General features: G+C 47.7%; 1 protein-coding gene across 1 annotated transcript in view; it reads left to right on the top strand.

The window, feature by feature from the left end:
- The window catches only part of SORBS1 (sorbin and SH3 domain containing 1), a 218,909-nt gene that overhangs the window by 132,373 nt on the left and 60,538 nt on the right, over positions 1-25,998 (top strand). The window contains exons 7-12 of the mRNA XM_081104358.1: positions 2,334-2,478; positions 6,399-6,428; positions 11,469-11,641; positions 13,279-13,342; positions 25,566-25,613; positions 25,733-25,862. Coding sequence (XP_080960484.1) covers positions 2,334-2,478; positions 6,399-6,428; positions 11,469-11,641; positions 13,279-13,342; positions 25,566-25,613; positions 25,733-25,862 — 590 coding nt within the window. The remainder of the gene's footprint in view (positions 1-2,333; positions 2,479-6,398; positions 6,429-11,468; positions 11,642-13,278; positions 13,343-25,565; positions 25,614-25,732; positions 25,863-25,998) is intronic.

Here is a 25,998-nt window from a genome sequence, read left to right as displayed (position 1 = left end):
AAACTCCAGTGAGATATCAGATACAATGCTGGGACCTTTCTCAAAACTCTAGATGCAGCACAATGGGTTAGGTCAGGACGCTGTCAAACGTGGCCCGGGGGCTTGGATGTCCTAGTTTTGACCTCTACAACTCCGCCCAGAAAAATGCTAAATTGTTCCCTGCTGCACTCATCTTACCGTATCTCAACTTACAGGTGAATTTAGCAGCTGCCCTTGTTTTGGAGAATACAGGTGCTCTTCCCTTTGGCATAGAATGTGTCTCTAGAGCAGCGTTTTCAGTGTGCTCACATGCATGGTGAGCAGTTCGGTTGAGTAGATCTAGGTGTTCATGTTGAGTTTGTTCAGGTAGACCAGGACAGGTGAGTTGGGACAATGTCCTCAGTTTCTCAAACCCCACTGACGTGTAGACTTCCCAGGAGACTTCATTTGGCCTGATAACTTCTAGTTTGGCCCAGGCAATGAAGTAGAAGGTGAAAAGGGCAACTGTTGGGTTCCTCCCCTGAATGAGGTTCGTCAAGCAGAGCAGATCCCTGTGGATGGCGGCCAAGCCACCATTGATACCTGCTCCATCTGCAGCTATTCACGTTAGTTAGTCCAGGTTCTGAATCTAGTCAGTAACCAGACTTGTGCCACAGAGTGAAGTTTGTAAAATAGGTGTTGCTCACATGGTCCTTCCAGGCCTCATGGGCAGTACGCACACTTCAGAAAGCTGTGTGCGCGACTCTCGTGTTTCTTGGCTGCATTAGGGCAGTTTTCATGGATATGTCATTTATTTGTGTTATATCACTTTGTAAGTAAATAGGATGGTGTAATTGTTTTCCCACTTTATAAATGAAAAATTAAGACGAGGCACTTTTGTACAAGACCATATTGTGCCTCAAGTCTTGGAGGGAAGTTTCATTCACTAACCTAAGCTGCCACTCATAAGCAGCAGCTTTCAGAAGTGGACTGACCAAGCCGCCCCTACTGTGTGTCGGGAGCTGTCCGGGGTCCTGACACTCACATTCTCTCCTTAACTCTTTGTTCTTTTGAACACAAGTTGTTCAGAAGTACCTTTGTTGGTAGGTGGCTGCTGTCATTCACGTGGCATTTTACTACTGAGCCCCTGCTGTCTGCAGGGCATTGTGCTAGGGTAGGGGATGGAAGGAAGAGGAGGGGCCTTGTCTCTAGTTCTGCAGAGCCATGATCTCTGATGGAGCATACGAATTGCTTTTATGCCATACTGTTTTCTAGACCAGTGATGGCGAACCTATGACACGCATGTCAGAGGTGACATGCGAACTCTTTTTTGGGCTGATTTTTCTTTGTTAAATGGCATTTAAATATATAAAATAAATATCAAAAATATAAGTCTTTGTTTTACTACGGTTGCAAATATCAAAAACTTTCTACATGTGACACGGCACCAGAGTTAAGTGAGGCTTTTTCAAAATGCTGACACCCCGAGCTCAAAAGGTTCGCCATCACTGTTCTAGACAGTAACAAAGTCTTGTTCTTCAAACCCTTTAAGAATGATATTCTGGCTTTGGGGTCTGTAAATTCTAAAATAGAAACATTGCTAAATGTATAGATGTGATAGAGGAAACTGTTTACATATCCTTGCTACATTTCGAAGTCTTATTTTTCCTGTCTTTAAAAAGACTGCCCTTATTCCCATCGTGCAAATTGTAATGGTAGGAATAATAATTTTACTGGTATTTCTGGCTGAGACCCTCAGGTTTTTTAAAAGTCAGGATTTTCACAAGTCTTCAGAGATCTTTGTCAGTCGATATTGGAGTGAAAAAAGCGCCACTGTAGGACAGGATAATATCCGAATCTCAGCAGCAAGTGCTAGCAAGGTGCTCAGTGATGTGGGTGACAAGCATAGCTTTCCAAGAGTACCAGTACTTAACCCTTTCTACTCTTACACCTATGGCTTCTTATCTCACATCGTCTCATGTTTCTGTAAACAGTGTACTAAACTTTCCTGATTTTTCCCTATTAAACCAGCTCTCGTGCTCGGACCGCATTTGGAATTGCATGAGTTTTGCATGTTTTTTTCTACTTTGATTTGACTTTGCTTTTACAGTAACTGGATTGATCCACGTTTCTTACCAGGTGAAAATAATGAATAATGTTGCTGCGACTTTCAGTAACATTATCTTCCCTCTCGCCCCTTACTAATACCAGCGAAGAGAATAAGCATTCCAGATTAAGCTTCTAACTGGAATCAATGACGTTTTATTGATTACATTTCTTTTTCTAATTAAGGTCGTTGTACAGCCTTAATTTTCTTTTTAAAAAGCATTAGCTCTAGGTTTTGTGTACTGACAGTTATGTTTGTCCTTTTTCAGGATTCAAGTCCTCTGCTAAATGAAGTTCCTTCATCTCGTGTTAGAACTGATTCCCAAACCTTTGCACCAGTCAGCAAGCCATCCTCTGCCTACCCCTCCACGACCATTGTCAATCCCACTATTGTGCTCTTGCAACACAACCGAGGTAAGGGAGCTTCACTGCTCACCTCTCCCTCCGCTCACTGTTCCGTGACCCCGGGACAATAAGTCTGCCTTCCCACACAAATTTTCACAAATCTCATTCATCTCCGAGGACATCGGCCCCAGTTTCCTCCCACGACCCACCAAGTAGACCGTAGCGGACAGACCTCTGATTTGGGGTGGCGTCTGGTATCAGAATAAGTAAGCTCCTGCAGTGTGTGTTCCACACTTTGGGTGTTCACAGTACTTCAGAGGGTGGCACCAAAAAGAAAAAAGAGGCAGAAAGGGAAAGTCTGGGTCCCTTCATTCCTCATCGTGAGAATTCTCATCACAGCATTGCTTGGAAACTCTAGGTGCAGTGGTCCCTCTTTTCAGAAGTGCCTGAATCATTGAGCTCTGACATCGTGAGTTCTCTAGAAAGAGACATCTTGAGCACCAAACTGTAAAAAAACCTAGTGATGGAATATTTTCTAAAATGTCAAACATGTTTTTCTGCCTCTAACACAGAGGCTACTGAACGTCTCAGTGTCTCACCAGCCTCCATTCTTGCCAGCAGTCGGCACCCTGGGCCACCTTTCAGCACCCCCTGTGGGGACTGCCTGGCTGTGTGGCCCCTGGCAGCTCGGCCGGGGTTCGTGTGTGCTTCCTGCGGTTCCTCAGGCTGGTTCTTCCCCTTCTTTGCAAGGCATCGTGGGGAAGCAGAAGCGCTTTGTGGTGATAATTCATATGGTGACCCTCTGCTTTAAGATTCCAGAAGATGTTTCTAAATCCAGATGTTTCGGTTTTGGAATTCAGTAGAGGGATGCGCTTCCCGGTCCCCAAAGATCTTTGCACTGTGAAATGTAAACTTTTCCAGCTTTCTGGGTGTTTCTGAGTGAGGTTTTATTATTTTATTCAGATCTCAAAGCTCGGTACCAGATCTTCCTTTCCTGACTCCCTGCTTGCCTACTTCATAGTTTCCCTCCCCTCCGCCTCTCTCTCTGCCTTAACTTGGATGAGAATGAGAGGCTGAAATCTATTTTTAATTGTTCTCCATATTAAATGGAGTTTTCTGTTTCCTGCTTCTAACTTAAAAAACAGATGAATGAAACATTTTCTCTCACTGAAAATCTTCCCACTCCAATCTTAGTTATTTTAGTAATTTTATTTTTTTCACTCTGTGTGGCTCCCATATTAATTTTCACCCATGAATCTGTGTTCTTCAAAGAATAAAAAGTGCTCCCACCCCGCCACACACACACTAAATTATGTAAGAGCCCATTCTCCTCTCCGCAGCGGCTTTCCCTGCCCAGAAAGTGTCCGTAATGCAAGACAAAGTGAAATTTTGGTTCTGTATGAACTTCTTTATGACTCATCTTTTTAAAAAATCCAGTCAAATAGAAGCAAGTGAGTTCCCAGAAGGAAAAGCAGTTTCTCTAAAAATGGGATTTATTCCCAAGGCAACGGGTTTTGGGAAATGCCAAGTGTAATGTCAGTTACTTCTGCCAAGTCCTCTGACACCGAGTAAGACATCTTTGGGCACAGACATGCCCGTTCTTCCTTTTTGTTCCTTTCCTGAACAAACGGATTCTTCTTATTTGCCCAGATGTCGTAGGTTCTAAATTTCTCTTTTGTCCAAGCCCTGCCCCTGGGTTTAAAATCAGGGTTGTGCAGCCTGCAACACACATCCTTCAGAAAAGGATACACGTATATTTGTGTTTTGTTTTGTTTTTTAATGAAAAGTCGCTTCCTATAAAGAGCAAACCATATGTCCCCAAGGAGGTGCGGCAGGAAGAGTCCAGGAGAATGGAAGCGCCTCGCTGGCCGCGCCTCGCTGGACTGCTCGTCAGTGGGGTGTAGGTCAAGCATTTTTGGCTTTGCTTTGGAATTGACCCAGCCTGGCAGCTCTGCTTTGCATCATAGATAATACCCGTAAAAAGTTTCTTAACTATTGCAAAGTCTCCTGAGGGAATGATAACTTTACTCCACTTCTGGAATTCTAGTTTAGTCATCCTAAGAAAGGTTCCCTTTTTTCCTGCCTAGACTGGCCCGGGGGTGGTGTGACAATAGCCCCCTCTCTCGCAGCCAGCTCCCTTCGCTGCAAGCAGATGGAGGGTACCGCAGTGTGGCCTGGCTCAGAAGGTCATGCACCACACCGCCCTTGCTCCTCTCCTGAGACTTCGCTTTACATGTGTCTGAGGGCAGATTGCTTATGATCAGTCTGGTAGGAGGACTGGAATCAGAAAACTCCCAGGACTGAAAGAGATGCATGGGTTCCGTAGCTCCAGCTTCTCAGTGTTTTGTTTTGTTTTTAAGTTTTTAAAAATGTTTACTTGATTTGAGAGAGAGAGAGAGACATCGATTTGATGTTCCATTTATTTATGCATTCATTGGTTGATCCTTGTATGTGCCCTGACCGGGATCAAACCCACAACCTCCATGTATCGGAACAATGCTCTAACCAACTGAGCTCCCGGCCAGAGCAAAGCTCCACAATCTTGATTGTGCCTAGACTGTGGGGGGAGGGGGTCTTCTTGATCTGCAGATGCAGATGCAGATTCAGGAGCTCTGAAGCAGGGCTGAGTTTCTGCATTTTTCAGCAGCTCGCAGGGCGTGTTGGTGCTGCTGGTCCATGGACCACACTGGAGATCAAGAGCTCTTTGGTCTCCAGACTTCTGTCAAATGAAACCGTCTGGGGACCACCCTAGGGTTGCTAATTTCTAACTTTGCTACATAACACCCCTGAAAGACAATTGCCGTTATCCTCATCGCATGTCATTCCAGGAAAGAAGGGCCTTTCACACTGGAGAAGTGGGAACAACACAGTGTTTTAAACAGGATAACTTGGCTTTTGCCTGCTGGGGAAGAGCCTGCCCCTGGCTCGGAGACCAGAGTTCGGGATCCATGGACCCAGTGAGCGCTTTGATTTAACAGATTAGGAAATGGAGGTGACGACTGGTCAGTGTGGCTGGCAGCGCGGTGCTTCGAGCTCTGCTGGTCTCTGTTGTCCAGCCGTGTGAGTGAGCCTCGTCCACGGGCCCGACGTGGACAGGGCTGCTTCTACCAGCTGCGGGCTCTCTTTACTTCTTGCCCACGCTGATTCTGCGGGGAGGGTGGGGACGCAGCCACGGGGGATAATGGCAGCACCCATGGCTGGCAGGCTTTCTGTGTTTATCTATGTGGCTGCTTTATATTTAGCAGCTATGGAAGGTAGAGGTCATTTTTGTCCGTATGCCGTAGCACGTCCACACAGGACTCTCCAAACGAGAGGTTGACTCCTTCCTCACAAGTGCCCAGAAGAGTGAGAACCCATAGACCTCAGTGTTAAGGAAAGGGGCCTGGTGATTAGAGTTGGAAAGATCCTTGAACTAGAGATAAGGAGATTCCAGGTTTTAGACCAGTCCTGGTTTTCAGTGTCTTCTTGGGTAGTTTGTGCCCCTCATTGAGGGTGTCTCAACCACCCTGACCTACCTGCTAGGGTTGTTGTGAAGATTAAAAGCATTAACCTGTGGGAAAGCTCTTAAGACAATGCCTGGCATCTGCAAGTGCTCAGGAGGTGGTAGCTGCTATGGTTACCATTGCAATTACTTCTCCTCAGAAGGTACCAGGACTGGATGGTTCAAAGTCCTCCTCCCTTGAAACCAGTGGAGGTGGGAGGGTCTCCTTCTGTGACCAGATTATCCTGAGATACAATGTAAACACCCAGAACAACAGTGACGGTGCCTGAGTCCTGGTGCAGACCCAGGGGCAGGGGGATGAGATACCACACTTGGATGACAGGGCCACGTCAACACGCTGCTTTCACTGGATGCACAGTGTTTTAGCATCTAAACCCAGAGGACAGTGAGGACACAGATACTGGGATCCTAACGAGTTGTGCCCGGATGTCTCGGTTTCACCACGTCTTTGTAAATCTCACGCTGTGTGTTTTTTCTTTTATCACAGAACAGCAGAAACGACTCAGTAGCCTGTCAGGTAGGTGAGAAATATTTATTTACACGTTAGCACCTGTCCGTGTTAAAGCTGGCTTCTGGTCACCACTGATGTTCCGTCAGCACAGTCTTATGAGCTCTCCTGGTGTGTGTGGGCGGGGGGCGGTGTGGGGGGCCCTCTGTTTGATGCTGGTTGGCCAGGATGATGAAACCAGGTGTGGTTCATGCCTCCCTACAGCTTGAAGGCTGGGGAGGGCCAGACCAGACAAGTGACCCAAACTAATAGACGTGTCCTGATGGGTAAGAACAGGATATTCCGAACAAACATGTTGGCGGAAATTGTGGGGAAACCCATTTCCGTGGCTTCTGTAGTCACCCTGCTTTGAATCCTGGTTCTGTCACTTACTAAACAACGAATCCGTTTCTTACATGTTCTGCTTATAGACAGCTCGGCCGAGCCTTGGCATTCACTGAGTGCATGATGGGTAGTCACTGTTTTCAGTAGGTGCCTCCCTTGATTTACTTATCATTTGACTGAGTGTCTACATTGTGTCGAGCACTGAATAGGCTCTGAAGCCATGACAGGGAGCAGTGCTGCCCTCGCAGCTTGTGTGATGGCTGTAACCTTGTGTTGGTCATGGCCCCATCTGGGGATCTGTGAAGGTGGTAGATTCATTATCTAGAAGAAGCCACGCGTGTGAAAACGCATGGCTGTGGTCGTTTGCAGATAGTCTTGAACTCCGGGGTTAAAAGTCCCTGATTTGGTGGATAGCAAAAGCCACCGCTTTCTGAGCCGCTGCTTCATGATTCCTGTGTTGCTTCGCCCCACTGCTGTCCTTGGGCTTCGTGGAAAGCCCGGGTGGGCAGGACATGGGGTTCTCACACCCTCTCAGCTTTATCAGGACTTGGCTGTGGAGCCAGGACAGGCTGTGGTTGAGCATAAGGTGCCCTTTGCTGCCCCCTCCTCAAGGTGCCACTCTGTGGCCCCAGCCAGGTTGCTGAGAGCAGGGTGGCTCGGGGTGGGGGAAGGGAAGGTAGCCCCTGTGGGCTCCTTCCTGCCTCTGGGAGATTGGAAGGAGCAGTGGAATAGGTTTTTTAAAGGCTCCCAAACACAAGTTTTGTTTTTGTTTTTTTATTGCTTAAAGTATTACAAAGGGTATTACATATGTGTCCCAAACACAAGTTAGACCCAGAGTTTGGTCCTGGCTCGTCCCTCTTATGGCTGTTTGTCCTCGGGTAAGTGACTTCACCTCCCTGAGCCAGTTTCCTCATGTGGGAAGTGGGGTGACAGTCCTTGCCTCTGCAGGATTGTGTGTGTCACAGGAGGCTTTGGGGTATTCTCTGCACACTGCAAAGTGCTATATAAATGCCAGGGCTTGTCCACCGTGCCACCAGACCCGAGCCACTTCCCGGCTTTGAAAGAAGCCTCGCGCTCTGTCCTCCTTGGGTTTGAGGACAGATCCACTCATGGGGTTCAGAGAGTGGCACATCCCTAGCTCACTAAACGTTAGTTTTGGTTTAAAAAGAAGCACCATTGTGTTCAGAGCTCCCAGCGGACGGGGCGGCAGGCCTGGTACTCCACCCTGTGCCTAGAGTAAGTGAGGCTCTGCCATCTCACCTGCGGGGATGGCACTTGCCAGCCACCCTCGGGGGCTTCTGGCTCAGTGAGGTTCACCTGTGGGAAAGAGCCCCTGGGGCCCATGGTCCCCTGGGTGGACAGACAGGAGAAGGGCTAGGACAGAGGGGCGCTCCCCCAAGAGAAGTGTCAGCAGGCTGTAACCTCAGCCACAAGGCTTTCCCACCCCCACAGAGAGAGGCCCGGTCTCAGGCTGCCGGCACCATTGTTCACTGAGCGGCTCATTCCAGGATCTTGCCTTTGAAAGCACAGTATGAAACTGGAAGGAACTGCTCCAGAGCGGGAGGCGTCGGCAGCTGCTAGTGCAGTGATGGCGAACCTAAGACATGCGTGTCAGAGGTGACACGTGAACCCTTTTTTTGGTTGATTTTTCTTTGTTAAATGGCATTTAAATATATAAACTAACTATCAAAAATATAAGTCTTTGTTTTACTATGGTTGCAAATATCAAAAAATGTCTATATGTGATACGGCACCAGAGTTAAGTTAGGGTTTTTCAAAATGCTGACACACCGAGCTCAAAAGGTTCGCCATCACTGGCCTAGTGAGACGTAGCAGAAGCCCTCACTGCAACCCACACGTCACCTGGGTGACAGTGCAGTGTCACTTTGGGTTTTCACTATATAAAGAAACAGTTTTCCTTCAGAGGCTGCAGTTCCGCCCTCCATATATTGAAATCCACTCAATCATGAATCACATGATCACAAGCTTCTAAAAAACAATAATTCGGGGCTAATTTTTGTAGATCAAAAGGACTCTGGCAGCTTTGGAACAAATCCATGGACGGTCAGCCTGGGTTTTACAGTTAAGTGCTGTTAGAGCCACCTGCCATAAAATTTTTTTTAATTTCCTGGACCCCAAAAACATGAGAATGGCATAGATGCGATCTTCCTCTTCTAAAGAAATGACATTGAAGAGTAAGGAGTATGAGCACCTCCAAACACTAGCGAGACAGAGCTTGAAATCTTTATTTTTAAAATTTTTTGATTGATATTTAGAGGGAGAGAGGAAGGGAGAGGGAGAGAGAAACATAGATATGAGTAAAACATTGATTGGCTGCCTCCTGCACATCCCCTGCCGGGGATCACGCCCAATTCCTGGGCATGGGCCCTGACTAGGAATCAAACCAGCAACCTCCTGGCTTATGGGCCGAGCCCAGCCAACTGAGCCAGGGCCAGAGCTCGAAATCTTGATCCCACTTAGGAAGGCCTTTCCAGGGGGAGGAGAATGCTCAGCTGAGCCATTTGAAGGGTAGACTCTGGTAACTTGAAATCCCCTGACATGTCGCATGCTTCCTGCCAAGTCCCTGGCCTCCTGTTGGAATTTCCTGGGAGTAATAGAACCCATTCTCTGAAACAGCCTGGCCTTGACATCCTTTAAAGCTCGTGGTGAGGACACCGGGATCAGGTTGTCTGAAGGGCTCCCTGAACCGAGCCTCCCACAGAATGTTTAGAAAACGTCCTATGGCCCTGGCTGGTGTGGCTCAGTGGACAGAGCATTGGCCTGCGGACTGAAGGGTCCCCCGGGTTCAATTCCTGTCAAGGGCACATGCCCAGGTTGCGGGCTCGATCCCCAGTTGGCGGCGTGCAGGAGGCAGCCAGTCAGTGATTCTCTCTCATCATTGATGTTTCTATCTCTCTCTCCCTCTCCCGTCCTCTCTGAAATCAATAAAAATAGATTTAAAAAAAAAAAAAGAAAGAAAGAAATCGTCCTATGACCACAGAATAAACCTGCATTTTGGAAGTTAGTGTGACATCCAGGCAGAGTCACTCCATGGAGCAGACTGTGAAAGCCACAAACCCTGAGGGTGCCCACGAATGTGTTGCCCCTCCCCCAGCGTCCCCTCCACACACGACAGCTCCATCTTCAGCACAGCGTTGCCTGCACCCTCGGCTTCCTCCAGCTGGCACTCGAACCTTTTCCTTTCTCAAAGATGAGAACCTCCTCCTCAAGCAGTGAACAGATGCCTGTTGAGCATTTATTCATCTCCAGGGCACATCTCAGTCCCCGCAGCCTCACCGCAGGCTTCACCGTAGGCCTGTAGACTCCCCTGGCTTGGACCTTCTGCCCCCAAATCTTGTGACCTCTCTGGTTGGATAGTTCTTCCATGCCCACCTCCCTACTACCCCACTTCCTGCTTTTATATTCATTTCTTTTCCTGCGATCTGGCATCTACCCCCACTGCCCTCCCAAAATTACTCCCTCAGAGCAATCCTGTGACTCTTCGTTTGCCTGATCTAATGCCTCCTCCTCTGCTTCAATTTCTGTTTTGAGGTTTTTTAATTTATTTTTTGACGTATTTAACCACCCACTTCTTGGCATTGTCTTCTGGTTTCACTGGCACCTCACTGTGCCTGTGGTTCATCTCCTACCCCTCTGGCGACTCCTGCATCTTCTGGGGAGCCTAAGACTGCCGCAGTCCTTGGTGCATGAGTTCAGCCCTTGACTCTCTCATTTACCTCCTCCACTGAGCTCTTCCAGCTCCTTGACCTCAGCCACCACTTTCATGATGATGGCTCCAGAATTGCACTGCTCTGGGGCCTCTCACCTGGGCTCCGCTCCCACATTTCTCCTAGGGGTTCTAGGGCATTTCTTCATGAACATCTCACTGTCACCTCTAAGTCACCGTGTCTGAATGGAAGAGGCCATCCCTCCCTGCCTTCCCCAGCCCTGTTCCCTTTCCTTTGCATGGGAATGCATAGCACCTGGCAGGGACTTAGTAAATGCCTTCCCATAACGAAGTGACATGGAATAATAGGTTAAACGGAGTAATTTTATAATCTGTAGACCGCACATGGAACGTTTATTAGCTCTTTGTAACTTCCAATCCTGAATCAAATTTAAAATATTCTAATGTGCATTAAGCAATGTAGAGCTTTCTGAGCATTTTGGCATGAGTTATCTTGTTAGGTCCTCTCGTAGCGTCCCTGTGAGCTTGCCAGTGGAAGGATTATCCCCATTTTTGGATGAGAAAACAGGGGCACGGAAAAGTTCAGTGACTTCCCCAAGATGAAACAAGGACTTTCAAGGAATGAATGGCCACCTCTTGATGGTTTTACCTGCTCCCTGACAGTCAGTAGCCTCCGGTGTATACCTCTGCAAATTTTTTAAAGGGCCAGATGGTAAATATTTTAGGCTTCGCAGGCCATATGGTTTCTGTCACAGTTACTCAACTTTGCCATTTTAGCTTGAAAGCAGCCATAAATAATTCGTAAATGAATGGGTGTGGCTGTACTCCAATAAAAGTTTATTTACAAAAACAGGTGGCCAGGCCTGGTTTGCTGACCCTTGCTCTACGTGAAACTCGTTCCAATTGAGAATTAGCAAGCACACTTCCCCCAGCTGGATTGTTTGAGCAGGTGGTTTTTTTTTTGGGGGGGGGGGCTGGGGAGGTTTGCTTTGGAGCCACCAGAAGAACTTCAGCTAACGGTTGTTTTTCACTTCCAGATCCTGTGTCAGAAAGAAGAGTGGGAGAACGGGACTTGGCAACAACCCAGGAAAAACCCACCTCTCCTGGCAGGTCCACTGACAAAAAGGCCAAGGATGACAGCAGGCGGGTGGCTAAGAGCACTCAGGACCTGAGCGATGTGTCCATGGATGAAGTGGGCATCCCACTCCGGGTACGAGTCCCAGCTAAGTCCTTTCTGGGCCCCCTCTCAGCCAGGGACAAGTGTACACCCCTCCGTGCATGTGGGCCCCACTGTGGGTTGCAAAGGCCTCGTGAGGAGGGTCCTCACCACTGCCCACTGTCCGAGCCCACTGAGGGCGCAGAGCCTCAGAGCCCTGTGCTCCAGCCTCCGAGCCCACCTTGGTCCTGGGCTCCGCGTGCAGCAGCTTTCCCCAAAGAGGTGCCGTCAGTCTCGTGAGAAAAGGGATTTCACGGTTGAATGAACGTGAAGAAAAGCTTCGTGGAACAAGGGCAGGGAGATTTCTCTGCAGCAGAACTGAGAGGCGTTGAGATGTGCATGTTGAAGCGGAGAATGTTGCCGGCAGTTTCCCAGTCTCCCCACCCATGGACACGTTATTCACTAATCCATGGAGCAGACTCGGAAATTGTTAGGCCAGGGTTAGAGAGCGCAGGGGAGAGTGAGGCTCAGGGTCCCTGTTCACGGGTTCTGGGAGCAGTTCCCCTGATGGGAGCAAGCCCATCACCCAGCATGAGAGGGAAACTAAGGCAACCACAGAATGGTTCAGAGTGGTCTTGGGGTAGCCTGCCCAGCCCACCCCCCGGTACAGGCATGCCAGCCTCCTGCAGGCCCTCAGGGATTCCAGGGAAGCCCGACTTTTGAAACTGGATTAGGGTGAATTCCATTCCTTGCCATGTGCTTTTCGGTGATTCCCTTGAGCTAGTGTACAGGGTTATGTGCCCGTTGGAGAAGGCTGATAGAACAGCAGTAGCTCAGCCTCCAAAGAAATGTTGTCCAGTCCTATATAAGAATAGTTGTATAACAATAATGAGAATTATCACTAGTAGTGATCACAGCTACCATTTGCCAAGTGCATTATCTCATTTAAACATCATTCACTTTACAAGGTGGCTAATAATATTGTTCCCATTTTATAGATGAGGCGGCTCTTCCACTCCTCTCCTCACCAGCTCTGTCGGTTTGGACACTTTGATTCATTTTCCTCATCTGTAAAGTAGGAGTGAAACTATCTGGTCTAACCACCTATCTGTCCCTGTTCTTGTTTATTTTTATCTTAAAAAATAAATAAATAAACATGAGCCCAGCTGTGTGAATAGGATGACCGCTCTGGCACTGGCTGCTATAATGGATTACATTTTATCAAGTGCATTTTGAATCTGGCCCCATGCAAGGTGACTTAGACACACTTCTACAGAGTAATCTGGGATGGACAGGGCAAGGCCTGACAAGCGAATGTTCTTTGTCTCGTGTATGTTTCTAGGATGTTTTACTTTAGTTTAGTCATCTATGTATGGAAAGAGACTCTCTGTAAAAATGAAGTTTTAAAAAGTTCTATAAAAATGGACACCTTTTGAAGTGTATCTTCGTCCACTGTTGTCAAAATCTGTGTCCTGTAGGCCAAATGTTACTCTGCAGATTCAGGTCTGAATCTCTTGGTTTGTCTGTTCTTTCTGAAAAGTCTTGCATTTTTAAAAAAAAAAGATTTAAGTGTGGGATCACAGGATGTATAGAATTACGTGAGTTTGGACTTGAGCTGTTGTAATTGTAGAAGTTCTGAAATGTACCAAGATTTCCGTTTCATGTTACTCTTTGCCTTTCTCTTTCTCCAGAACACCGAGAGATCCAAAGACTGGTACAAGACCATGTTTAAGCAGATCCACAAGCTAAACAGAGGTACTGGTTTGCTCTTGTAGAAGCTCTGCTGTGCTCCCATGCTGACTGTTGTGGTGAGGGCATAAACCCCCTTTGCTAGGATGCCAGGACTGGCCCTGCGGCTTGACCTCATTAAGCGCCAGCCTGCCTGAGCCCAGCAGCCACCTCCAGAGCCAATGGGGGGAGGGAGCACTTGGGTGCCTGCCTCACGTGGGGGATTGAGGTCAGCTTAGAAGTCCTGCCCAGATGTTGTGGGATGCTACAGGCCCTGCTTCCTGCGCTCTGGCATCTGCCTGCCTGGGATGTGAGCAGCTCCAACTTCCACCTGCTTCCAGCTTTAAGGGCGCCTCCCCATGTCAGCCCATGACTGCCTTGTAGGAGAGCAGGTTGAGAAAACACTGAACCGGGAGTTAAAAACTATTCTGACCTGGAGTCAGTTCCCCAGGACTCAGCTGATCTTGGACCAATCACCTACCTCTCTCTGTCCTGCTTCCCTTCCTCCAAGAGATGTTGCAGATTCTGCCTGTGAACAGCACGCCTTCTCCCCCTGTAAGGTGGTGTTAATATGAAAAATAATCTTCCCCATCTGGAGCCAGCCGTTGGCAGGTAGCCCTGAGTCAGTCAAGAGCTGACAGTCCAAAGCCCGTTCACGCTGGAAGAGAAGCGCTTCCAAGTCGGGCCCGCTGGGTGGTAGCAGGTTCTCCGCATGGTGGGAGAGCCCCAGGCCAGTGCTCGGGCAGGTCATAACCTCCAGCTCCCATCGCCTCTGCCGCCAGTCAGCTGATAGGCAGGGATGCAGCTGCACCATGGGAAGGTACCACGCCTCCCTCAGGCAGAGCATCCTGTCCTTCCATGTGGCCAAATCCAGTCTGGCTGCCTGGCACGGATGACACACGCAGGCAAAGAAAAAGCGTCCGGTCAGTGTTGGCCTAAGCCACAAATAACCAATCTCTCTGACGAGCTGTGGATGCCAGTGAAGGTCACTGTTAATTACCCCTGCAGTGTTCAGAGGTGCCCCTCTTCAAACTCTCTAAATATTGAGATGCTCGTGTTCTGTGTTTCGGAGCCAAGAGTAAGTCCACTGTAGTTGGGTGGATGAGCTCCGTCAGGATGGCGAAGTTAATGGCCAGGTCTCTGATTGGATAGTGCCAATTCCTCTGGTTACTTCCTGAAGCTGATGTCCCTTTCCTCTAGCAAGCTGTGTCTCATGTTTAGCCTTTAGCCCCAGCTCTGGCAGTCCCGATGTGGGGATACAGGCACACGTGTGAAAAATATGTGATTCTGCCTCACCAGCAGTGTGGGCCGCTCATATGTTACAGCTGTTAACTGCTCAACTACAGGTCCCGAACAAAACTGTCTGCCTTCATGGTAGCAGAGGTATGGGAAAATGAAAACCTCAGTTGTTTGCCTTGACTCTAATGTCCACAGCACAAGGCTTGATTTATTTTACAAAACATTTTATGATAGTGTTTTCATTACATACTATTTATTAGCAAACTTTAATATTCTTTGCCTATAAAAGGTAAAAACTTGACGCTGTGTGTTAAATGCCTCTTGCTTTCCGGAGCCTATATGTACGTAATTCTTTGTCAAAGAAAAGAAATGATATGGTCTCTTTAGGTGTGTCTCAGTACTTCAGGCAAAAGGACTGGATTTTTAAACGCAGTATGAATTTCTCTCATATCGCTAGTGAAGCTTATGTTCCGGAATTCAAGGAACCTAAATTGTGTGTGGATTCCTATTTGTTCATTCTCTCCATTTGTATCTTCCTCTATTCTCTCTCCCAAACCTGCTCCTCTGCCTAGACACTCCTGAAGAAAACCCTTATTTCCCTACGTACAAATTCCCTGAACTTCCTGAAATCCAGCACAATTCTGAAGGTACCATAAACTTAGACAGTGTATCTGTTGTGCTAGCCTTAAATTAATTCTTATAGTTCCATTATAGGAATGAGTCTTGGCTTTTAGATTTTATTTTTATAGTCGTTTTTGGTTGGCAAAAATTTTATTTCACTCATTTGCATGATGCGCTATATTAAAATGACTAAGACCTCGCTAATACATTAACCTGTTTTAGGTGTGATGCCCACGGGCTTTAATAACACTAAACAGGTAATCAGTCATTTGAAAGAGTCAGTGGGGGATTGGTCAGTTCCTCCACCTCATGGTGGATCGTTTCAAAATCCACTGCTTCTCTCTGCTACAGAGGACAGTCCTTACACTCCTACCTACCAGTTTCCTGCATCTACTCCTAGTCCTAAATCTGAAGGTAATTAAAGGAAAAATCATGTGCCTCTCCCTTTACCGGTGCTGTTCCTTTCTCTCATCCTGGGTTTTTTTCTGGTGGCTAAGGGCTGCCTCCCAATCATTTGCTTCCTCCGACCTTGCATTGTGTGGTGTTGTCTTGCTCCTTGCTGACTGTGTGATGGGAGTCTGTCCAGATGGTGTGTTCATCCTATTTCCTTGGAATCTACATGATGAATGGGGTAGCCAGTGTACCTTAGTTATGATGCTGTGAGCATGTGGAGCTCTGGGAAAAGCTGCCATACCCAGCCACCCAGGGCTTTATCTTGGGGTGGTCACAGGGTATTGTGGGTGGCGAGGCATTGACTCAGGGAGGCTGAGTCTTATGGCTGGTGGGCAGGAGGTAGATGTGCCATCTGTCAACAGAAAAGTTACCCAGTTCCTGTATGTGCAACTAATTCCATCACTAGGACCCTCTTGTCATGGACCCTCAGGGTGTAGCTCCTTGGTAGGAAATTCCCGAAGAGGTATCCAGGTATGAGATTCAGTCATGGCGGGAAATGATATTTCTTGAAAATAAAGGCTTTGGCCAAACTATGAAATATTTCATGAAAGAGCTGGCTTAGAAATTTGGACATGCTGGGGAGGATAGTCACACTTACACCTAGAGATAGTCTTCTCTAGGGCAAAAAGTCTAGGTGTCAAAGAAGGTTCTAATAGGCAAGTTCAGAGCAACATCTGGGAATTATTCTAGTCCCAGGGGTTGTCTGATCTTTGGGGAGTGACCCAGAAAGAGGAGAGAGCATGGGACATGCAGGAGGAAGTTTCCCTCTGTGCTCTTCCAGGACGAGAGGTCGGATGCTCTAACCTTCATCCATTCAGGCAGGGTTGAGCCCTTGCATGTCCCATTCCCTGTCCTGGGGACTGAGGTTAGTGCTGTGAATAAGATAAGTCCTCTGTTCTCAAAAGCCCACATCTGGCAGGGAATCAGGCAAGGCCACTCCATCATACTCTGAGCAATGTGGTGGCATCTGCAAAAGCATGTGTCCAACAGGCCACAGCAGGTCCTCGGTGCCTGCCTGGCGAGTGTTGTGAGTGAAGGCTTTGGACCATGAAGTCAGAGTTGTCTTCTAAGGTGAGCCACCACCTCGGTTCTTCTCGGCTCTAATTAGGTCAGCAGACTTCCCACAGCCCTTCTCACCATTGGTAAAGTCATCCATTAAGTCATTCACCAAACTTTTATTGATCAGTTAATATTTATGAGATGACACACTGGTATGTAAATACAGCTTTAGTTAAAAGACCATATTCCCACCCTAGCCAGTTTGGCTCAGTGGATAGAGCATCGACCTTTGGACTGAAGGGTCCCGGGTTCAATTTGGGTCAGGGGCACGTACCTCTATTGCAGGTTCCTCCCCAGCCTGGGCCCTGGTCAGGGTGTGTACAAGAAGGCAACCAATCAATGTGTTTCTCTCACATCGATATTTCTCTCTGTCTTCCCTCTCTCTTCCTCTCTGTCTAAAAATCAATGGAAAAATATCCTCAGGTGAGGATTCAAATAAATAAATAAATAAATAGCCGTATTCCCTTTTGGGCCTCCCTGTTTTTCTGTGATAATCTTTGGTTTCCAACCATTTCATGCCTCGGGCCTAATTTGAATGAAAAGAAAAGTCTACCATACCAAAGCAGATGTAAAAATTAAAAGCTGATGATTGAATTTTAATCTTTGACCACCTCACTGCCAACAAAAGTCTACTTGGTGTGAGATAACCTAGTCTTTTTATCTTGGGGTACCGAGTCTAGCCAAAAACACTGCTTATGAAACAATTGACTGAGGACAAGGGGATTTTTTCAGGGTAGTTTTGACTTTTTTATTTTGGCTTTATTTGGGCCTGGGAGCCTAACCCACTCAATAAGGTAGGGTTCACATCTGTAGTAAGTGCACGCCCTGCCTGAAGGCATATTGTCCCGTAGCCGTGGGCAGAGGAGGGGCACCTGGAGAATCCTGTGAAAGGAGCAGTGACACCCATTGAAAATTGCTGTAGGCCTGGCACAGGCAATGCCAGCAGCTGCCATGGTCAGCCTGGCTGTTGGTCTGAAGACAGGGTTTCAGGCTTCACACCCAGAGCTGCCACATCACCCGCTGCCACACCTAGCAACCCTGGCCAACGGTGACGTCTGCCTCTGGTACACATCAAGTCAGGCCCCTGGGGGAACTAGGGTTATTCTGCCTAAAGGCTTAAACAATAAGGGATGACATGACAACTCTTCATCTATAATTTAGGAAGCAGAAATCCTCACCTAAGAATATTTTTTCCATTGGTTGTTTTTGTTTTGTTTTTGTTTTTCAGAAAGAGGGGAGGGGGAGGGAGGGATAGAGACAGAAACATCAATTGGTTGCCTCCTGCATGTGCCCCGACCAGGGCCAGGGATTGAGCTGGGACCTTTCATTCCTTGAGCCGATGCTCTGTCCACAGAACCAAACCGGCTAAGGCCAGACGTTATTATTTTTTATTTTCAAAGACCAAAAATGAAAAAATTCATAATACCCAATATGATTAAACTTGAACACAAATTTCTAAGAAAGTCTTCTTCCCTGGAGATCTTTTAAAAATAGGGTAGATTTCATCTCTTGCCCACGCTCCTGTCTAGATGACAGATTCCTCCGAGGTAGAGCACAGATGCATTCAATTAGATGAGGGCTTTTTACAAGTGAGTGAAACGTTTGACGCGATCACTTTTGAAAATCGTTTCTTTAATTTTAATTTTTCTAACTAGTAAGAGATTCTCTGGCTTGTGGCTTGTGCCGTGAGCCCAGCAGGTCCTCCTCAGCCTGTCCTTGGTGCAGCTCCAGCCCTGCGCCTGCTCACCCTTCTCAGCGTGGGCAAGATTTATGCCATTCAGGGAAAGGTGTTCAAGACAGATTAGCACCTCACAGAGGCTCTACCCCAGGTTTTTAATGAGCAATAAAAAATAGACAGCTTGACTGAGAGATGTGAGCCCTCATTCCAGAGTTCATCCCCCGGGGAGGAGAGACTGTTGTTGCTGCTGGGTTTTTGTTTTGTTTAATTCAGAATGTGAAACTTGCAATAAACCTATCAAAACCTGGCCTACAGCTGCCACCGCTGTCTAGATTCTGGTTGTTTATACAGTGTAAAAAAGACATTTCCAAGTGTCTCAAAGCTGGTTCTCCTGAATAGTAAAGGATCACATGAAAGTTTGTTTATGCTGGCTGAGCAACCTTCTTTTTCCCCTCACTACAGTGCAAAAGTAAACTTCTGGCCAGACTTTCAGAAGATAAGTAGGATTAACATGTCTTAATCAATGAGGTTTAAAATATCCTTTTAAAGAAACCTGTAAATTCCAACAAGGAGCAGTCCCTTCTAATTGCTTTGTAAATCTTGGAGCACGCTCTACGGACAGGAGCAATGTGATGTTTGCTACTCCTTGTTTCATGAGGCAGTTGGGAAGAATAGGACTAGGAAATTTGGGGAGAGTAGAATGAATTCAGGAGACATATTTCCTGTCATTTTACTACATTCCCTGGTCCTTAGGAAGCTAATAAAAAATAATAATTTACCAAAAGTCCTTTGGGAATAACTTTCAAAGAAGGCTAAGCAAATGAGTTTTACTTTCTTTAAGAAAACAAACAAACAAACAAGCTTTCATTTCACCCCCTTCCTCCCCATCATTCCTTCCTCTCTGACCCAGAGTTACTTGCCTGGGAATTACACTCCACTCTCTCTCTCAAAAGCAAATGTCCTTTCCTTGCCTCTGAGATACCAGCAAGTCAAAAAAGATTGTGGGGGTGGGGAGCAGGGATGTTGATGGAGCCCAGCATTGCCCCACCCTCCACTGCACCCAGACCCTGGAGGGGCTGCCAGAAGGAGTCTTCAGACATCCTGCCCAGGGTTTCCTGCTAAAGCGGGAGCGAGAGGAACAAGCTGTAGAGAAACCGCTTCCGAAACGCCCCTTCCCCTCCTCCTCCCTTCTGCTCTAGGAAATAGCAGGGTGGTGGCCAGCACCCCAGCAGCTCACAATCAGAGTCCTATTAATAATTAATAGTAATAGTAGCATAGCCACTGCGATGACTGTGCCTCACTGTCCTCTGTGGAGCCCCTACCAAATACCAGGCTCCGTGCTGAGTGCATCACCATCATCATGTCATTTCATCTTCCCAGCAACCTCATTCTACCAATAGAGGGTGTGAGGCTCAGAAAGATTAAGTGATTTGTGCAAGATCACACAGTAAGTGGCAGCGCCAGGGTTCAAACCCAGGTCTCGGGGGCCCAGCAAACATGGGCTTTTATGCACTCTGTTCTGCTGCTCTGCTGCTTCCCGTTCCTCTCCGGCTGTGCTCTGCGTTCTTGGTTGGCCCCCTTGCCCAAGGGCTCTCTGATGCCTGATTCCAGGCGTCGGGCCTGCCCTGCTTCTGAGTCATGTTTCCCCGGCTGAGCCGGTGTCTCCCGGGATGGTGCCTGGGAGTATGAAGTCAGGGAAGCTCCCTGGCACCCGGCCAGGACTGAGAACCACTGGGATGGAGGAATGCCACCCTTTCCACCCTCCAGAAGAGGAAGACACTGGCTAGCGCAATTTGAGGGATTTGGATATAGAATTAGAGTGGGGAATACAGGTTCAAAAATTCCGTGGGTGAAAATAGAAGATATTTTCAATTGATGCCTCCAAATAAGCAGTAAAACCTCGTGGTCCGTGGCCCGAGAGGACCCCCTTGTCCGTGTCAGGATGAAGAGCTACCACACCGGCCAGGGGTGATGTCCCCTTGCTATCCGGGGCCTCTGCCGCCGCTGTCAGGTGAATCGTGGCCACTGCCACCTCCTGGCGAAGTGACTTAAGACACCATCGCCAAGACATCCCCAGGTCGCAGTGACGCATCATGTCCTACAGGTCTGTCACCTTGAGCTTTTCCCTCAATTCTCGATGAGGATGCACTAAGGCAAGGATTTAGGAGGCTGATTTTCCCAGTCACATCTATATTTGAGTTAAAATAATCCCCTGCTGGCCTTACAGGATTTCTAAGAATAGCCTTATTTTGCTTGAGTTCAAGCAAATCCTTCTATTGTGAAGATGCCTGGCCAGGATCTGTGCCTCCTGCCCCAAACTCTAGCTAGTACTGCCCAGAGGAGGGGCTGAGCCGCTCCCCGTGGTCACCTTTGCTCTCCTAGCTAGAGCTGCCCGAGGCCTCCGCCTACAAGCACGGGAGTCTGACGGCCGCAAGCTGGTGAGACAGTGGTGGACTCCCTTCCCACCTACAAGGGCCAGGAATGCCCCAGGAGATGAGGTGGTGAGTCTTTGTCCAGCTTTCACTCCTTTCCTGTTCCCCCTCCTTCAGATTCTACTTTTCCCCGAATTTGTCTTCTATAGCCACTCTACACCCTGTATTGATCTTTGTTCATCCCTTAAAATTTGATTGCCTTAAACGGGGACCTAGGCAGCTTGAGGAATCTTCCCCCCAAGATCCGTGGGCTACTGACCAACTTGCCCCGTTTCCTAGCTTGTAAATTCTTCCTCTTCCCTCTACCCAGACTTGGTCTCTGCCTCTGCATAGGTCTCTCTTCTTCTTTGAATCTTTTTGTTGGAGGTGTGTGTCCTCTCATGTGACCCATTTATCCTCTTTCTTCCTAAGTGTGTGGGTTAAAGTAGGAGAAAGAATTAATTTGAGCTGTGGAAAAAGACTGTTAAAACAAGCTGTTGATATTGAGAAATAATTTGAACTTTTCAAGGTCTAAGAAATGCATAAAGTTGAAACTTAATTGATATAGGCAAGTGATTATGCAAATACTGCTTTTGGCCCACCCCATTTTGGTCAATTACATAATTTTTATAGAACAATCGTTCTCAACTGGCACTTTTTCCAGTGTCTTTAAGATTGTCATTAATTCTCCAAGAAAGTCTTTTTTTAGAAGTTCATTTTTAAAGTCACTGTGGTTGAAAAGGCAATTATGTGCCTCCTGGCAGTGTAAGAGGGTAGCTGTTCCCAGATGCGCCTGCAGGACAGACTGCCAAAGCCCAGAGCGGCGTCGCGGGTGTGTGGACATCAGAGCCCAGCAGGGTCTGTGGACCCTGGAGTGAGCTGTCCACCCCGTGAATCCCCTCAGTGTTAGAGCTTCCTGGAAGTGGCTGGCACAGGAAGTTCTGGGCATTGCTGCCAAGGTTTGATGTTTGCAGCTTTGAGGGGCACAGTCAGCATGTGGCTCCACCACAAGCAAGAATCACAGGATCCCGGCTCAGCTCAGCCCACTATGGCATCATTTTAAAAACCCTGGAGAGCCCAAGCCGATGTTGCTCAGTGGTTCGAGTGTCGGCCTGCACACCCAAGGTTCCTGGGTTCAATTCCCAGTCAGGGGCACGTCCTGAGGTAACCAGTTGATGTGTCTCTCTCACATCTCTCTCTCTCTCTCTCTCTCTCTCTCTCTCTCTCTCTCTCTCTCTCTTCCCCCCCCTCACCTCCCCCTTCTTCCCTTCTACTCTCTGAAAAGCAATGGGAAAAATAGCCTCAGGTGAGGGTTAACAAAACAAAAAAAGACCCTAAAGAAAGAATAAAGGCAGGATTTCAGACACTGACAATGTCCATGTTCTTGAACAATTTGAGAAATGTTTTATTTAATGTATCTGGACTGTGGTTTAACTCTCTCTCTGTCTCTCCATCTCTCTGTGTCTCTATGGGTCTCTGGCTCGCTCTCTCTCTCTCTCTCTCTCTCTCTACCTCTTTGTCTCTCTCTGTCTCCTGTTGGCTAACCCTAGTATATAGACATACAGACAGGTAACCAGTTTTCCCACTCACTACTATTCTGAACTTCATCCCCTCTACCCCAGTGTGGACTTAGCCTGCCAGGCCTGGAGAGCAAGAAGCAGCAAGCAGGAGATGTAGCAACAGTGACTCGGTTTTACCCGTGTCCCTGGAGACCAGCAGGAGGAAAACTGAAGAGTGGTGGGGTAACGCAGCAAACTTGCCTAAGTGTCACCAGGGAGGGGACGATGCAGAAAAACAGAGCAAAGGCCTCAAGGTCTGGGAGGCAGGCCAGGACGCAGGGCAGGACTGAGTCGCAGAACAACACTCTCCCTTGTCTCTTGCATGATATAAATTATAAAGGAATAGCCACAGTTTCCCCCGGGACTGGGCAGCTAGGGAGGGTGAACTCAGAACAAGGCACCCATCCCTATCTCAGGGCTTAGAGGCAGCCCAGGGAAGTGGAGTCAGAAAGACGTGCTCTGTCTCTTACTGCGAGGCTCCAGGCACATTTCCTGACCTCCCTGGGCCTTAATGTCCTTGTCTGTATGTGAGATATTTATGTATTTCCTATTGCAGAGATTAAGTGATACTAGTACATTACTGGCTGTTATTAGGCACTTAATAATGGGAGCTGCTATTATTTTTACTCATAAGCACAGGTAAAATTTCTTCCATTTGTTTTGCAAGACTAACATAAAAATTTAAAGACTAGATTATATGTACCCTGGATATTCAGATGAATTAGTACAACTTCAATTTGCCCTCTTAAAGGTTTGATGAACTGAAATCCACATGCCAGACTTGGATCCCATGACCACTGGGTGGGCAAGGTTTCTTTCCCCACCTGCACCAAATAAGAAATAGCTTCAAGAACATCATTCATTCATTTTCTCTGTTGCCCTCACCCCCATCTTTCCTACTTCTGCTTTTCAAAATACATTAATTGTTTAACACTCCAAGCTATTCCTTTCATCTTATAAGAACTATTTCTCATTTTCTGTTAACAAATCTTCTAGCCCTGGCTGGATAGCTGTATTGCCTTGTCCCATACACCAAAAGGTTACAGGTTCAAGTCCCAGTCAGGACACATACCTAGGTTGTGGGTTCAATCCCCGGTAAAGGTGCATGCGGGAGGAAGACCTCTCTCTCTCTTTCTCTCTCTCTCTCTCTCCCTTCCGCCCTTCCCCCCCTCCCCCCCCCTTTCCCTCTCTCTTCCTTCCTCTCTTTCCCTTTTCCTCCCTTCCCCTCTTTCCCTCTCTCCCTCCCTCTAAACATATCCTCAGGTGAGGACTAGAAAAAAAATTAGAAAAAGAATCTTCTAGAAATCCACATTAGAAAGCTCTAGAGAGAAAATATTTTTAAAGATCTCAGGGTTTTTAAAATTTTTTCTTTGAATCTTTAAGTGCCTTTTTCTTCCCCATTTGCTTCTTACCTCAAGAACAGGTAATAGGAATTAACCCTCACGTTACCAGTTACAGAAAGGCTGTAATTCTCCACGGTTCAGAGAGATGCAGAGTTTTGAGCTAAAATGCTAGACTGGATTTTAAGCACTGTGTGCATTGGTTCCCAACTAGGCTAATTTTTCATTTGACAGGCATGATTTTTCCAGTCAAATGCCTCCAATCAAAGTTGATTTTTAGTTTTCTTTGACATCATAGCATTTTATCAGTACAGTAATCAGAAGTTCTGTTTAAAACAAAATTCTTCAAAATATGTATTTCCAGATGCCACTTTATCTCTTCTGGCCTGTTCTCAAAAGTTAACGACACTCACCCGCTCAGCTTATAGCAGGGAAAGGCTTGGCTGTGTTGATAGAAGGAACCTTAAGCCCTGTTTAGATTTGATGTTGACTAACCCTAGCCTTACCACAGAGAGAGGGATGGGGAAGGAGGTGGGCGAAATAACCTGGTACCTCATGGCTTTTCTTTATTTGCGGGGGCGGGGGCGGCGGGGAAGACCTGGGACAGATAAAAATGGGGAGAGAGGAAGGTAGTAAGAAGGGGGAGGGGGAGAGGCTGCCTTTGCAGAATACTTGACTCACAATAACAGCTGTTTTAGCTTTATGTACATTGCGCAAAATATTATGACCTGTACTACTCTGAGACTAAAAATGATTTTTACAATGACAAAGACTTGATTAACACTTAGTCATTAACATGTACTGGATTCTTTGACTTGTCTTTTCAGGTTAGTTCATGTGTTTTGTAAACTTGCTAAGATTTGAAGGGAAGGTATTGGGTCTTCAGTCCACATTCACGAATCCTGAGTTTGGGTTAGCGAGACCTTAGAGGATGGGAAAGGCCTACTGTTTCAACACTTTGGAAGGGTCATCGTGGGGATAGTGACCAAATACCTGACATTCTCAGGACACTCCCAGTTGTGAAATCTGTCCCTATAAGTGCGCCTGTAGTCTCAGTGTTAGTGCAGTGCAGCCACTTGCACGGGGGTTCAGACCTTATCTCGGTTCCCAAGTCTGAGAGCCCAGTGCCCAGCTTCTTTAGGGACGTGTCGTGCCCTCGGAGGGCATCTCGCACTTACAGAAACCCCTGGGAGTCTGACTTATTCCAGAGCCACAGTTTAGACACTCACCCCAGCAGCGCCTTTGCGGAGCAAACCGCATAACCACACCTGCCGTGGGTGTGTTATATCCCAAGAAAAAAAAGTGCCTTGAGGAACCAGGTCGGGGTGGAATCAAAATACGATTATGGGGGTTTTCTCCGACTATTCTTTTAGCTGCAGAGCCTGCTTGCTAAATGATACTGTATAGGGAACCTTAGCATATAAAACAGGTCACAGCTGAGGTGGGGAGCTAGAAAACACACCTCTTCCCCGACAACCCCATCCAGTAGCGGGCCTGGGGGACTCCGAGGACCTTGCAGGCTAGACCAGAGACTCGGGGTGAGCATCCAGGGAGGCATCTCAGCCCCTGCTTCCAGCTCAGCCAGGCGGGGCCCCCTGTTCCAGCTCTGCTTGTGGAAACTCTCCCCGAGGCCCTTTGGCTACTTGTCCCCATGCTTTTCTTGGTGTCAGGCAGTGGTCATCTCCCAGGCCACGTGACTGTACCTTCTGGCCTGCAGGTTCTGTTTGGGTGGGTGGCTCTGCAAACCTGGCTCCTCTCGCTTAGCTCCTTCCCCTCCCATGGCCCCTGGCGTGGCCGGATGGCGGTGCAGGTCGGCGGGAGTGGGCACAGGGTGCTCGTTCTCCTGCCTCAGCCGGATTTCTCCTGATTGCATTTTGTTTTGTTCACTAGATGATGATTCAGAACTGTATTCTCCTCGATACTCCTTTTCTGAAGACAGTAAGTGACAGAATTTCCTGAGCATGGGGAGGAAGAGGGAGCATTGGATAAGGGGAAGCCTCTTCCTAATTCCTGCTTTCACCAGTTTTAAGTCTTTTGTACCCACTTTTCTTCCCCAGCAAAATCTCCCCTTTCTGTGCCTCGCTCAAAAAGTGAGATGAGCTACATTGACGGTGAGAAGGTAGTTAAGCGGTCAGCCACACTTCCCCTCCCAGCCCGCTCTTCCTCACTGAAATCAAGCCCAGAAAGGTAAGTGCTCCTTCTCCCCGATCCACTGTGACTTCAGGCTGCCACGCAGTGTGGCAGCCAGGTCCCACCTCTCGCTGCTGGACAGCAGCCGTGGGGCCAGGAGTCGGGCAGACCTGACCTGGAGTCCCTCTCTGTC

This window comes from Myotis nattereri (genome assembly GCF_964212035.1).
Source record: "Myotis nattereri genome assembly, chromosome: 13".
Taxonomy (NCBI): Eukaryota; Metazoa; Chordata; class Mammalia; order Chiroptera; family Vespertilionidae; genus Myotis; species Myotis nattereri.
This window is presented reverse-complemented; position numbering and strand designations above follow the sequence as displayed.